The sequence below is a fragment of the Artibeus jamaicensis genome, unplaced genomic scaffold (genome assembly GCF_021234435.1).
Source record: "Artibeus jamaicensis isolate MK-2021 breed Jamaican fruit bat unplaced genomic scaffold, CSHL_Jam_final scaffold_474, whole genome shotgun sequence".
Classification (NCBI taxonomy): domain Eukaryota; kingdom Metazoa; phylum Chordata; class Mammalia; order Chiroptera; family Phyllostomidae; genus Artibeus; species Artibeus jamaicensis.
Genome location: NW_026522046.1, coordinates 40,561,298 through 40,575,500, shown reverse-complemented (window position 1 = coordinate 40,575,500; position 14,203 = coordinate 40,561,298). Strand labels below are relative to the sequence as shown.

The following is a 14,203-nucleotide window of genomic DNA, read 5'->3' as shown; positions in this document are numbered from 1 at the left end:
ATATAAAAGTGTCCCCATACTTTAGATTTGCATGTTGAAATATTCCAGATGACATGATATGATGTTTTCGATTTGCTTCCAAGTAATGGGGGGGAGGGGTAGGGATGGGGGAGAGTGGGGAGGTGTTGTTTAATGGGCACAGAGTTTCAGGGTTGCAAGATGGAGAAGTTCTAGTGTGAATATACTTAATAGTGTGAATATACTTAACAATACTGAACTGCGCACTTAAAAATGGTAAGGACGGTTAAATGGTTAAATTTATTTTATGTGCATTTTATCAAAATCAAACAGAAAAAGGAAGTGTAAAAATGCTATCAGGTGAACTGTTAAAGGAGACAAGGCTTGCCTCTCGAAGCAGGAATGGATGAGATTGGGGACAGAATTCTGGAATAACCTTTCTTCCCAAGTCACTTTCACTCGGGCCTTTGGAACATGGACTACATGTCACCGGGCGTCACGGAGGACGCCCTGAGCTTGGCTGATGCTGAGCTGGATGGACGTCCGGAAGCCACAGAGCCAGAACTGTCCAGAACGTCAGCACCTAGTCAGGAGACGGGAGTGTCCCAGCCAGCCCTGGTAAAAGACAGAATGGAAGGGGTCCCCTGAAGTGTAATGCAGGTGTGGGGGTGCAGCGGGCAGCCAGGTGAGTGTAGAACGGAGGAGGAGCTCAGAGAGAGGGGGACTGTTTTTATCTCTTTGCTGAAGACAGGCCTGGGCGACCTAGTCCTACCTCCCACCCAGACATGTGCCCACAACACGCAGCCAGGGAACTCAAGAGCTCAGAAAGGGGGCTCTTTTGTGATGGTTTAAAAATTAGAAGCATTTTCATAATGGGGAATGTGAGGCAAGGGGACCCAGGCCCACTTTACAGAGATCGCCTGGCGGACGGAGCGGGAGGGCGGTGGTGGAGGGGGCTGCGCCACCGGTCAACGCTGGGATGAAGGTCGGAGCATCAGGCACTGTAGCCCATAATGCGGTGTTGGTGGGTGGGGCTGAGTGAGCGAGAGAACCAGCGCCCGCCTATCAGAGGAGGGGCCTAGGGTCCAGCCCCACCCCCTACATCACCCGTTACCCCAAAGGCAGAAAACAATCTCACCTGGGTGGACTTAAGGGCATTCAGGGGTCGGGAGTTTCCAGCCACCTCTGTCCTGATCACGGGCTGGACGCCCCAGCCACACCTCCCACCCAGTCCCCACCCCCACCAAGCCGACTTCCCCTAGTCCTTCCTCTTTTGGCTTCCTCCCTCCTCTGTCCTTGGGAAGTAGCTGAAGAGGTGGTACCCCTGTTTCCCTGACTCGCCCAAAGGATGGTGTCAGAGCACCCAGGGGGGCAGGAGGTTGGGGAATGGCCTTTGGACTGAGCAGGGGGTCCCCAACCATCATAAGAATGCAGGTTAACTGACAGGTTTGACTGTGCAGAAAATCACCCTGGAAAGTGTATTACAAATCTGCTGGGAGGCAGACAAGGGGCTTTAAATTTAAAGGTTAGTGAGCAAAAAAGTAAAGGAATGATCAACTTTGGGGGGGGAGCCAAAAAGTTGCAGAAGAAAGGAAATGTAACTACAGTGAGTGCAATTTGCTCAGTGACACACAACATTTACAGTGTGAGAATAAGGAACGCGCTGAGCACACACTGACAAGCAAACCATCCCACGTCTGTCCGTCTGTCCGGAGAGGAACGGGCTGCCTGGGAGTTGGGGAGCTCACCCTCCTCTGCCAGAACAGGATGGGCATAATGCCTTCTCACCCTGGAATCCAATGCCTCCCTTCGGCAGAAGGCTGTGCTGACCTGTGGGCTCCAGTATGTCGGAGGGGCCACCGCACTCTAACCTAGGCTCAGGTCACCCCTCTCCTTCCTGGGACTCATCAAATTGCCATTTCCCACTCAGTTTGTGGTTTCCACCAGTGCTGAGCAGAGCCATGAGGGACATCTTTGGGGATGAGTGCCCACAGAAAGTCTGGGCTGCCTTGGTCAGGCAGGTTTGCAGCTTCTGACTAAGGGACTCAGTTTCACGGGTGCTTTCCAAACTCCTCTTGCCCCAAGGTGGGGCTAGGCGGGGGGATGTGGAGGCTGAGGCTAGAGAGAGAGCTCAAACTTGAGGCCCAAGGGCTGGGCCTACCAGGAGTGGTGGCACCCTGGGGACACTGGGTCCCTCTCCTTCCCTGGGCCTCAGTTTCCCTCACTCCTCATCCACCTCCCTTACACCTTCCATGTTGTGAGGACAAATGGAAACATGCGAAAGAGTCCTGCAAAGGGCCTGGCCCGCAGCAGGTACCAGGAAATGTAGAGATGTAAGCAATGAGAGGAAGAATGAGACGTGATCCCAGAGACCATGGAACTTTGGATAACTCATGGCACATGTGTTCTGTTTGGTTTTGCTTTTTTATTGAGGGGAGGGTCATATTTGGACTTTCAGAGAGATTTCTTTTCATTGGATTTCATGCTTCCACTTTTTAACTTTTGAACCTGGGGGAGTGATTTAATTTTTCTGCATTGGGTTCTTCGCAAGTTGTAGACAGGAATGAAATTCGTTCCCCCCTTCCCTCCTGGAGACACGGGGCTGATGAGACCCTGACCTTCCCCGAGTGCCGACAGCCTAAAGTAGGGAGGATATGGAGCGAGGCCTGGCATCCAAGGCCTTCCTGGGCGGGGGCGGGGGGAGCACCTGTCTCCGCCTTCCCCAGGAGCTGGTGGGTTCGGGGCAGGCTGATATTTCGGAGAACTGTCTGAGAAATTCCTTCCCACACCACTCTGCCTCAGTTCCTGGAAAGGTCTACAGAGAAAGCCCACTTCCAACCTCCCTCCCACTGGGGACCCCTTGCTCGAGCCAGATCTAATTACCTGACTTGTTCCTGGGCACACCTGTATCGTCCCACCCAACAGTGGGCTCTAGCACCCTCCCTGTGCCCCTTATTTCCCCGCCTGAAGGGTCCAGCCCAGATGTTATTTCCCCAGCGCCTCATTTATCCCTGCCTCATTGCTAACTTGTAAGGAGCTGTCCCTTCTTCTGGCCCCAGGTGACACTTTACACACACATGTGGCACATCAGCTGGACGGAGGTGAAGGGCATGGCAATGCACAGCCTCACTGGAATTCAGTCCCCTCACTGGCCAATGGGAACAATGACCACTGTGCTATGACACTATGTGTGAGGTTGTAAGCAGGTAAGACACAGAACATCACCTGGCACAGAGAAAATGCTCCACGAACGTTAGCCATGGCGACCCCGCTGGGTCCGGGCAGGGAAACCTTAGGGGCAGAAAGTACAGGTCTTTGGTCTTTCTGGCCACTGGACCCAGACCTCAGGTCGGTCTGGTGTCTGTTTAACACACCCTGGGTGGTCCCATCATCAGCCCAGGGACAAAGTCAGGACCAGACCATGGACCTTGGGCCCCACCGGGCCTGCATCTGGAAAGCGCTTGGGACTGGGGAAGAATAAGAAGACGTCAGAGGTGGGGGACAGAACAGAGACCTCCGGGTGCTCAAGGGGACCCCAAGGGTCTCTACCCTCTCTCCTAAACCTTCCCTCCTGGCCTCTTCTGCCCATTTCAGGAAGCCTCCTTCTCCCCAGCGGAGACCAAAACACCTCTTCTGGGGCCCCCGTTCTCTCAGATCCCTGCAGATAAACCAGGCCTGGGACAGGGCCTCCTTCCCCTCCTGCAGGTGAAGGGCGCTGCCTCTGACTACCTCCCTCCTCCTCTGCCCCCCTCCCCTCAGCCTCTGGGTCCCAGTCCAGAAACAGCCTCTCAGCCCAGAAGGATCTTTCCAGAAAGATCCTGCTATCCTTTCCCTGGAAAGCCACTGCAGGTTGAGGGCTGTCTTCTACCTTCCTTCTCCCTCATATTTTTCTTTCTTAAGGAAAAATAGCACATCTCTCATGGTGGGGCCCATGGGTCTCTCTTGCTTCTGACACAGGAAGGAGCTGGGCATGTGAGCACTGGTGGCCCATGTGGCTGGGCTCTGGGAAGTCTGGACTGAAGTTCTGGGCACCCAGCGAGTGCCCACTGGGCAGGTGGCTGCACATTTGCAGGCCAGCTACAGAAAGACACCTTTTTCTCTCTGCAAACTGTGGGTGCTGCTCTGCTTCTTGGGACACTGAGATGAAGTATGTGAGGCTCTCAGCAGAGCAGGGATGCAGGGCAGTGGGGTGGGGGTCAGGACCAAGTGCCCGGGGCTGGCAAATCACGCAGGGCAGAGGGGGAGGAGAGAGGGGCTCTTATCCTGATGTCGGCTAAACACGGATGAGGCAGAGGCTGGTCTGGGGAAGGAGCGTTTGTCCTCATCTGGGTGTGACTTCATCCATGCAGGAAGTGAACCCCTGAAGGTCACCCACGAGTGGGAGGCCAGGCTGGGCAGATAGAGCTGAGGCTGTGGGCTGCGTGATGGGTGGTTATCAGGAAGACCTGATCTTTTTCACACTTGAGCAACAGTGAAAATTCCTAGTTAAACAGGCTGCCTGGCCCTCTGCACTGCCCAGCCTGGCCCATGTGTCCTGCCATCTCTGAGTGAGGGGACCAAAGGCAGGTTAGCATTTAAAATAGTTTTCTATATTTTTCAAATTCTCTGTGATAAAACTATTAGTTTTATAGTCAGAAAAGGATGTTATGATAAATTAAGTTATTCAGAGACAGAATAAAATCGAAAGGATCTATGCCCCACATGCCTGCCCTGTGAGGAGCTGGTAGAAGGTTGGAAGGAGAGGAGAGACACACAGCTGAAGGATGTGGGGGGCAGAGGGGCACCTGGAAAGTGACAAGGCCAGGCCCCCATCAGGGACAGGCCCCAAGGGTCCTGGGGCGACAGAGCTCACTGTTGAAATCATGGCTTGGGCAACCTCCCCGCTAGGCCTCTTCCTCCAGCCCCACCCACTTCCTCCAAATGGCCCCAGGGATCCCATGGTGAGTCCGACGCAGTATTTGACCCCAGGAGTTTCCAAGTGCCAGAATTCCACAGATTGAAATAGGTTGCATCCAACTTCCTGACTTGTTCCTGGGTATGGACACTGGGGCTTGGCCACTCCCCACTGCTGAGTGCAGAGATGCATAGGTTGGGCACCCACCTCGGTGTCCCAGGTGCCAACAGGGTGGTGATCCCCTGGAATCCGCCCAGTTAGGCAGATGCTCAGATGACAACCTGTTCAGTGTAGACCCAAAGTGATCATTTTAAAGCCCGATGTCTCTAAACTGAAGTCAAAGGCTGTAGGTCCAGGGGGTTGGAGGCGACCTGCAGCCTAGCCCACCAGGTCCCCAAGGCCAGGTGCCTCCTTTGAGCAGTGGGACTGAGAGGCGTGTGTTTCTAGGTGCCTGTGTTTCCACAAGGTGCAGGTGACCCACCCCCACCCTGCTGTGGGCAGCTGCTCACCTGTTGCCCCCTTCTGTCTGGGAGACTGCTAGGGGGAGTGCTGGGCACCTGTCTCCGAACCAGGCCTAGCACAGGGTGGTGGGACTTGGCCACCTGCCTTGGTCTCCCAATCCACCGCAGTGGACAGAGCCCACTGAGGGCTGAGACTCGGGCAGGTCTCAGCGGGCCGCCCTGGAACAAGGTGCCTCCTGCCCATGGCTGATTCCTAGGGGAAGCAAGGGAGGTTCCCCAAGAGGGTGGGAGGTAGGTGGTGGGAGGGGAGGAAGCTGCCTCCTTTCCCCATTGCACCATGGCTGGAGTGGGCAGGAAGGGCTGGGGCAGACTCAGGACTTCACCCCTGACCAGACACCCCAAGGCCTGTTCACTGAGCCTCTACCTTCCACAGGTCCACGCTGGCTGAGGACGGCTCATCTGGAGCTCGTTAACCTGGCGGGGGGCTGCACCCAAGAGGCTGGTGCCAATCCCCATAAGCAGCCCAGAAAGGAAGGCCTGACACTGAGCACATGGGCACCTGCTGTTACAGCACTGGATCAGGGCCAGGCAAGCCTGGGATGCAGCGGAGCCGGGAGCTCCAGGTCCCAGGACTGTCGCTGATCGTGTTGGGAGAAGCAGCTCTGCTGTTCAGGGGTCATCAGGCACCCTGATGCGCATTCTGGGAGTTTGGGAACCCTACAGCAGAACCTATGCTTCATTAAGAAGTCCTGGGGACGGCGGACCAGGTGGATAGCAGTGTGAGGCAGGGAGCGTTTGCATGTCCCGGAAGCCATCTTCCCACCACAGTACAGGACCCCAGACCCCTGTGTGTGAAGACCTCCCTACAGCTCCTGTGTGGTCCATGTGCTGTGGGGGCTCCATGGGCCTGGGGTCTTCGAGAAGCAGCCGGTCACTGAGACCCTCTGGCACCCCTGAGTCTGTTCCCTTTGTGTACCCAGCTTGGTAGAGTAGCAAAGAGTGCACCCTTCTTGGTCCACGAGCGCCCTCAGGTGACAAAAGATTGAGTCAGAGAAAAAACAATGACCTTCAAAGCCCCAGCCAGGCATTGGGAACAGGGGACCACCAAGGTCCTGGGGAACCTTGTGGAGGCAGACAGCTCAGGGGACAGACAGTCAACATGGCTGAGTGCTGGGAAGGGCAGAACAGTGGGGGGCTGGGGGAGGAGGGTGTGCTTTGGGTGGGTCAAGGCCAGGATTTCCTTTCCAGGGATATCATGGCCTGGGGGCCCCTCTGGGTAGATAGGGGTGCTGTAAGCAGAGGGGGTGTCCATTCTGGCCCAGAGTGGAGTGAATAGTCAGGGAGACCCAAAGAAGGCCCAGGCAGGAGCTCAGTGGGGTGGGATTTGGGGGAGTGGAAGGGGCTGTAGGAGTGGATGTGACAGGGAGGTAGTGAAGATGACGCCTCCCTCTGTTTTGGTGCTTGGACACTGGTGCCATTTTTCCTGAAGGAGAACATGTTGCTGGGGCAGATGAGCACGCGAACCCCCCTCTGAGATTTCCAGGAAACTTTCATAGGCGGAAAGAGAAAGACCCGGGCTGCAGACGGAAGAGTCAGAGTACTGGGAGTGTGGCGTGGAGAGCCCAGACAGGTGGTTACGGACGAGAGGGCAGACGGAGAGAGAAGGAACCCCGGACTTCTGTAAAGTTGTCACAGGTTCATTTTGGAGCAGTTCACATTTGTTTCCTTTTACTGAGACAGCGTGGATCGCACAGGGAGGCAAAGGGACACCTGAAGCTGAGGCTGTCCCACAGGCCCCTGGAGCTGTTCAGGTGCTGACGTCACTGGCTGGGTCCAGCAGGGGACCTGCCAGGAGCCAAGTGGGGTCTCCCTGCCTCGAGTAACTCTGGAAACCAGGATGGTTGGATGCAGGGGGTTCAGTGTGTTAGAGACCACGTCAGTGACGTTGGGCTTCTGGGGTGTCCCCTAGCAGTCCTGCACGGGCTGCCAGGAGGACAGTCCTTGATGCCAGTGGGGGTTTGTCTCTGCGCCCTTGTGCTGTGCCCATAGCTCACCCCACATGGCTTTCTTTCATCAGCAGAAATTACCTCTGCATTCTTGTTTTATTGTGGAGCAGCTGGGGACTTGCACTGTGCTTTCAGAGAACTGATTGGAACCAGGCTTCTTACACTTCTGATAAAACCCCCTTGAAGAGGTCATAGGTCCCATGGGATTGGTGGGGACCTGACTCGGGGTGAGCATGGCCTTCTCCACATTCCAGAAAGCCTACCTACTGGCCCAGCACCCTCACTTCCCAGAGGTTCCAAAGATGGCTGAGCTCTCCTTTCAACCACTTGGTCTGGGAGGAGCTGAGCAGATGCCAGCACTGGGACGCCCTGACAGGGGCTGGCTTCTGGAGTTCTTCTGGGGACATTCTCTCTGGCCTCCATGATGGTGTACGTAGGAGCCTTCGTTATCTATAAATGTCCTGTCCATGTTGGACATTCTGGAACTGGACAGGCCAGCTCCCGTACACCCTGAACAGGCCTGTAACAGACAAAATCGAATGTTGACTTGCCCGCTGCAGGGAGACCTCACACCAGGGCAAACACCTTTCCACCCTTCCTGAGAAGTGGTGCCCAGCTCTGCGTGGGGCTGTTCCACTCCGAAGTCCACTTTTTGTGGCTGGGCCTCCTAGGTGGGTCGGGCTCCTAGGTGGGGCTGGAGGAGGGTGCTGTGTGTCATGTCCTGGCTGAGCCTGGACTCCTGAGTGTCCCCAACAGAACAATAGGACTCCTTGAAAGTCACATCCATTCAAGCTCGCTTTCTCGTTTTCCTGAATGAGGATGCACAGAAGCCTGAAAGAGGAAGGCTCACTCAGGTCCTGGTCCTGGAACTTCCCAGCACGTTTCCCATGTAAACAGATGACACCACTGCTCTTTGGAGGAAGGGAGAAAGATAAACATTGATGTGAGAGAGTAGCATCCATCGGTTGCCTTCTGCACGGGCACCCGGGCCAGGGGTCACTTGTGCTCATGCCTGGACAGGGAACGCACCCACAACTTAGGTATGTGCCCTGATGGGGAAACGAACCTGCAACCTTTTGGTTAGAAGACATGACTAGCCAATTGAGCCACACCTGCCAGGACTAAAAGGAATTTCTTCTGAGGAGTAAATGAAATGCTGTAATACAAGATGGATACAAAGTAAAGGTTCAATCACAGTTAATAAAACAAATGGACTAGACTAGCTCAGGTAAGGGTTGTTGGGGCTTCTCTAGGATTCAGCCACAGATCTCCCAGGTCACCACTTCTAATAATATGCAGGCCCCGGCCCCAGCCTTCTGATTTTATTTCTCCCCGAGACTTTATGAAACGCACGAGGGCCGTGTGACAAACACACTAGTATGTGTTCAACAAGCTTGCTTCACCTAGCGCCACTTTATCATACCCAAATCACAAGAAGGCTGCTTAGATTCCAGCAATTAGACCGGGTCTGCCTGGGAGGCGGGGCGTTTCGGGGGCGGGGCGGATACGTGGCCACGCCCCTCCGGCGCGCCCGCACTGTTGCTGCCGGGAGGATCTCGGAACCCGGTTGTCTGGGCTCCGGTTTCCTCTCGGCGTAGAGAGCGCAGGATTAGGTTCCAGGCGGCTCCACCTCGTGCACCACGGTGCTTCCGGTCCTCTGTGATTTTCAACCCCAGCCATGGGGAAAGTGAGGGGGCTGCGAGCCCGAGTGCACCAGGCGGCTGTGAGACTCACGGGGGAGTCCACGCCCGGCCTCGCGCCTCCGGCCCAGGAGGCGGCCCCACCGCAGGCCTGGGCTGGTGGAGTGGGGAAGAAGGTAAAGTAGGGGCTGCGGGTGGCCGTGATGGCTGGGGTGTGTGGAACGGGGATGGCTGGGATGGGGGCAGGGTCGGTGAAGCTGGGTTGGGGCGCCGCACTGTGTCTCTTGGGGGGTGGTGCGCTGGCTAAGGCCCTGTGTTTCTCCACCTGCGTGCCTTCTGGATCCGCGATGTTTGGTGGCCTCCAGGTTCATTTCATGTTGAGATAGCGGATGAGAGGTTGACTTTCCCCGCGCCTTGGGCTGCAAAAAAATGCAACTTGGGACATTCGGGACAAACAAGCTACAGCAAAAGCCACAGGCAAGTCCGACAAAGTAAAGGAGTTATTTTACGGAAAAAAGAAGGAAGTTGGAGAGGTTGTTTTGAACAAAAGGCCATTGAAGAAAAGGAAGAATTTAGGGTGGTGATGGTTTCTCATTGGTGGAGACCCTGGGGAGTGGGTTTCTTGCAGGAGATGCCATGTACAGCTTTCCCTGCTGGGCTTGTGGTCCATGATGCCCTGTCCTGGAGGATTCCTCTGTTGGGGTGTGTGAATGATTGTGTTCTGTGATCCATGTCCGGTGCACACTGGTTGGAGCTCCCATGCTGGCCTGGTCACTCCGTCTCAGGCAGGTTTCCCTGCATTTTCACGTCTTAAGGCTATTCCGTAAACTTATTTCCACTGATTTCTTGCTGTCATGCTCTCTTCTTTTTTTCTCCTTTCTTCAGACGGTATCATCTCCATCCGTCTGTCTTCACATTTGCTGATTCTTTCTGCCGGTCATTCCAGCCTAGCGTGGAACCTCTCGAGTGAAATCCCATCACTGTATGTTCTGACTGCAGACTTTACTTTGTGTTTTAATAGTGTCTCTTCCTGATAAGTTCTGTGTGGTGAGACAGCATCATACACCACTGCAGTTCTGTAGACAGTGTCCCTTTTAGAGCTGTGGCCTCATTTGCAACGGCTATTCTAAAGTCTTAGTAAGTCCAACATGTGGGTCCCTTAACGAAGCCACAGCTACCTCGGTCATGCTTTCCTGTTTCTCTTCATGGGTCATATTTGGTTGCTGTGGAAAACTGGACATGTGGGGAGTGCACTGTGGCACCCCCAGGGGACCGATGCTGTTTGCCTGGTCTTTACTTGTGTATTGGCCTGGCTCTGAACTAGTGCAGCCTCCAGCGTGCAGCCTTCGGTCTCCTTGCTCGTATTTTTGTTGTTGTTGTTTTAATCTTTGCACCCAGCTCCCTGGATCAGTATAAGCCACTATTGGTCAGAGTGGGGGTAAGCCCCTCATCCAGTTAGGTTTCAGCCCTACACCACTGGATGCATTCGAGGCCCGCAGGCTGCTTTTGCCGTTGGGAGTTTGTCTTTGACCCACCTTCAGCCAGGGACTGGAAGCTCTGACTTTGCCTTGATTGCTCCTGAGCCCGCGTAGCGTAGAGCTTCTCAGCCTGCAGACCGTCACAGGCGCTCTCCTGCAGGTGCTTCTGGGCTAGCGCCCGGGATCCTTCAGCCAGCGCTGGCTCAGAGCTTGTGCCTGGGTCCTGTGCCCCAAGCCATTCGCCCTGCATGGTGTTTGCTCGGACATACTTTCTAGGGTGCCCATCCAGCAGTGGTTGCTCCTGAGAGGGTGCAGCCCAGACCGCAGGGTGGACTGTGATCCCGGGAGGGCTCTCGGCTGTCTCTGTGGTGTTCTCTCTGTTACACTCTGTGTGCACGCCCAAGGAGCTGCTGGCTGCCAGCACTGCGGTGCAGTGAGCTACACAGTCTGTGCAGATCCCAGTGTCCCATGCCACCCTTAGCCCAGGCTTTTCCTTATTCTGTCCTGATAGAGTCAGTCCCCTCCTCGGAGGGCAGGGGCGGCTTCAGCTTCTCCCTGGTGACACTCCTCTCTGCAAGGGGAGCTGGGAGGCGGCCCCTAGTCTCCTTGGCTTGTGGGGAGCTTCACTGTACAGAGCTGGGCAAGACACTCAGAACCCAGGACCCCAGACCTTCCTTGCCCAGGGTAGAGTGTCTGCCCAACAATGAGGGGGAAACCCTGACTCTCTGGCCTTACCTTCTTGGAATAGAGTCTGTGCAACTTGGTGGGGTGAGGGACTTGCTGGCTGCCTCCACCCCCGTGAAAGCACGGACTGGGAAGTGGGGGAAGGGATAAAGCTTCTCTGGTAGTTTCTGGTATGCCACAAATTCTTTCTGTTGTTAATAAGACTTACAGTTTTCACAAGTTACATGGTAGTTGGGGAGACGGTCTGCCACACCCCCAGCCCCAGCTTTTATTTCCTGTGCTGGCCAGGTCGGGTGGGATTCCCTCAGCAGATAAAATCCTGCTGGACCCAAGGTTTTGGGTCCAGTGGACTGCTCTGGGGTCAGAAATACAGTCCAGTGGACTTTAGACTGCTCTGGGGACAATCCAGTGGACTGTTCTGGGGTCAGAAATACAGTCATTAGACAGAGGCCACAAAGCAGGTCTACCTAGAACACGAAAGACGTAAAGGTACCAAATGGGAGAGAGGGAAAAAGAAAACCTTACCAAGACAAGGCAGACTTGGAGACAAAAGGCAATAAAAAGACTTTGTATTAAAAACAGTGTGGCCATTGAACTTTAATGGGGACTAATTAAACAGAATTCTGATTTCTAGTCACATAATGATATCATAAACTGCAAAACATCAGCTCCTTTTATACTGAGCTCCAGAAGGTGAAGTAATGAGATAAAAGGCACAGTGTGGAAAACACTGAAGTGACAGAAATTGAGTGTCAGTGTGTACAGACTTCCATATGTGGCCAGGGACTCTGCTTTGCGGGGTGGTGTCACCTGAAATGGCCTTCCCCTCTGCCCTGTGTCCCACAGGCTCCAGCACTGCTCCCCAAGTGAGTTCTCCGAAGTGTCTTGTTCACCACGCCTGGGAAGTCCCCAAGAGCCAGGACTCCTCTGTCAGGCACTCTGGGTGGGCCCATTAGCCTGGCACCATCTTGGTGCTCAGGCCAGTTTCTGTGCCGTCCGCATCCTGTCCTTTGGTGTGTGACTCCCCTGGGGGTGGGTGCTGAAGTCCTTCCCGAGGCACCTGTCCGGGAGCTTGGCCCTGGAATGAGCTGGATGAGCATGGGAGGTGGGTTCTGGGTGAGCACCTGTGATGCGCAGAGTGACATGGAGGGTTCTGAACCCTGATGTAGGGGAGAATGCAGGTTGGAAGCAGACCTGGGAGAGACAGTGCCAAGGTGGAGGGAGGGATGTAAAGCAGGAGTGAGAAGGTGCAAGGTTTGGGAGGAGTTCCTGAGTCTGGTCTGAGATGGTCCTTAAGCCAGGAGCCCAGCCCCCTGGGGTTTGAGGCGGGCAGGAAGTGGTCGCTGTAGGGCTCTGGGTTTGAGTGCCAAGGGTCTTAGGCTCCCCTCATGGACCTGGGAAGTGAGGACAGGTACCCACAGAGGACAGGACCCTCTTCTGTGGGTACCTGGGCCAGTCCCTATGCAGCTGAGGCCCTTGCCCTGGGGTCTCCCTGCATTTTGATGGGCCTTGCATTTTACCAGGAAGCCATGCAGCGAGTCTTACGTGGTCTTCTTTCTTTCATTATAGGAGTGTGCTTTTGTGAACACCAACATCTTTGCCAGGACGCAGATCGACCCCGGCACCTTGGTGCAGAAGCTGGACCTGGACACGCGGAGCGTTACTTCCATCAGGAGAGGTGAGCAGGTTTGCGTGTTTATGGTGCCAGCTGGCTTTGAGTTATTGACGTGCATGGGTCGGGGCAAGTTTTAATTGCCTATGCGTTTTAAAAGGTTTTTATTAATGGAAAAATTTAAGATTTATTAAACTAGAAAGAATGGTATAAAGAAATCCCATGTGCCCATCAGTCACCTTCAGCACACCCGTACTGAATTATTTTGAAGCCAGCACTTTCCTTCCTGATTTGTTAGTGTCTATTTCCGAGGGCTCTTTAAAAAGCTGTCTACAATGCTGTTACTACATCTGAGCAAGTTAGCAGTCATATCTTTTTATCAAACAAACACGCAGTGCCCACATCTTCACATTGCCTCGTAAAGCTTCTTTGTAAAACTCAGGGTGCAGGGCCCCTCCCAACCTTTTTCCTTGAGTTTCTCTGATGGAGCCGAGCTCCTGGGCAGAGCTTTCACCTGAGCATCCCCGGGAGGTAGAGAGCAGCTGTGCTCCCCTTCGCTGCCCTGGGGTGGAGTGAGCTCTCGAAGGAGCCCTGCGAGGGTGCACCATGCAGTCTGGAGAGAGACCTGAATGCTGCCACTGAGGTGCGAACTGCATGTGTATGGTTGAGCATTTAAAATACTAGAGGCGTCTAGCCTCTTTAAGAGCCCTCAGGCCTCAGGGGCGGGGCTGCTTGGCCTAGTCTCTCTGTAACCCTACTGTACTTTCCTTCCCGATACACGTTTCATCTCTAAACTCGTCTGTAGCTGTCCTGTTTGTCTCACTGCTTTATCAGTCTTTGTGTTCTCATGGTTGGTCCTCTAGTGAAATATGTACAGACTTCTTGCTGGATGACTAGGCAACCCCCAGATTTCTAGTATCATTTTCCAGGTTTCCATCTACAGTTGGTAGGCAGCTTAGAGTTGTAAGATGTGACTATTTCATTGGCTTGACTTATGAGGTCTGTCCAGAAAAAGTCCAGCCACTGTTAATATAATAACGGTTTGCTCAATGTCAGTGTAACCTGGCAGCCAAGGAGAGTGGACTGGAAGGCACATGTGTGAACAATGACTTGACTGTATTAGACCGTGGGGGTGTTAGACCCATTGAGTGAGCATGTGTACTGTGTGGCTATCACATTAAAAATGCTTGAGTGAATAGAGCAGTGAATCTGCATCAGATTTTGCATTAAACTTGAACATTCCTCCATGGGAACTATTTGGATGATTCAGAAGGCCGCAGCTATGACAACTGGTGATTGGCAGCTTCATCACGAAAACATGTACACAAGCATCACGTCTCGTGCAGAGTTCTTTGGTGAAACATCAAATCGCCCAAGTGACTCAGCCCCACGACAGCCCAGATTTGGCGTCCTGTGACTACTGGCTTTACCCCAAACTAAAAGCACCTTTGAAAGGGAAGAGATTTCAGA

At 54.2% G+C, this 14,203-nt stretch overlaps 1 protein-coding gene across 1 annotated transcript in view; it reads left to right on the top strand.

Moving 5' to 3' along the window:
* The first annotated feature begins 8,857 nt into the window (after nt 1-8,857).
* SLX9 (SLX9 ribosome biogenesis factor) overlaps nt 8,858-14,203 on the top strand; it is a 29,021-nt gene continuing 23,675 nt past the window's right edge. The window contains exons 1-2 of the mRNA XM_037158246.2: nt 8,858-9,135; nt 12,691-12,799. Coding sequence (XP_037014141.2) covers nt 8,998-9,135; nt 12,691-12,799 — 247 coding nt within the window. The 5' untranslated portion in view covers nt 8,858-8,997. The remainder of the gene's footprint in view (nt 9,136-12,690; nt 12,800-14,203) is intronic.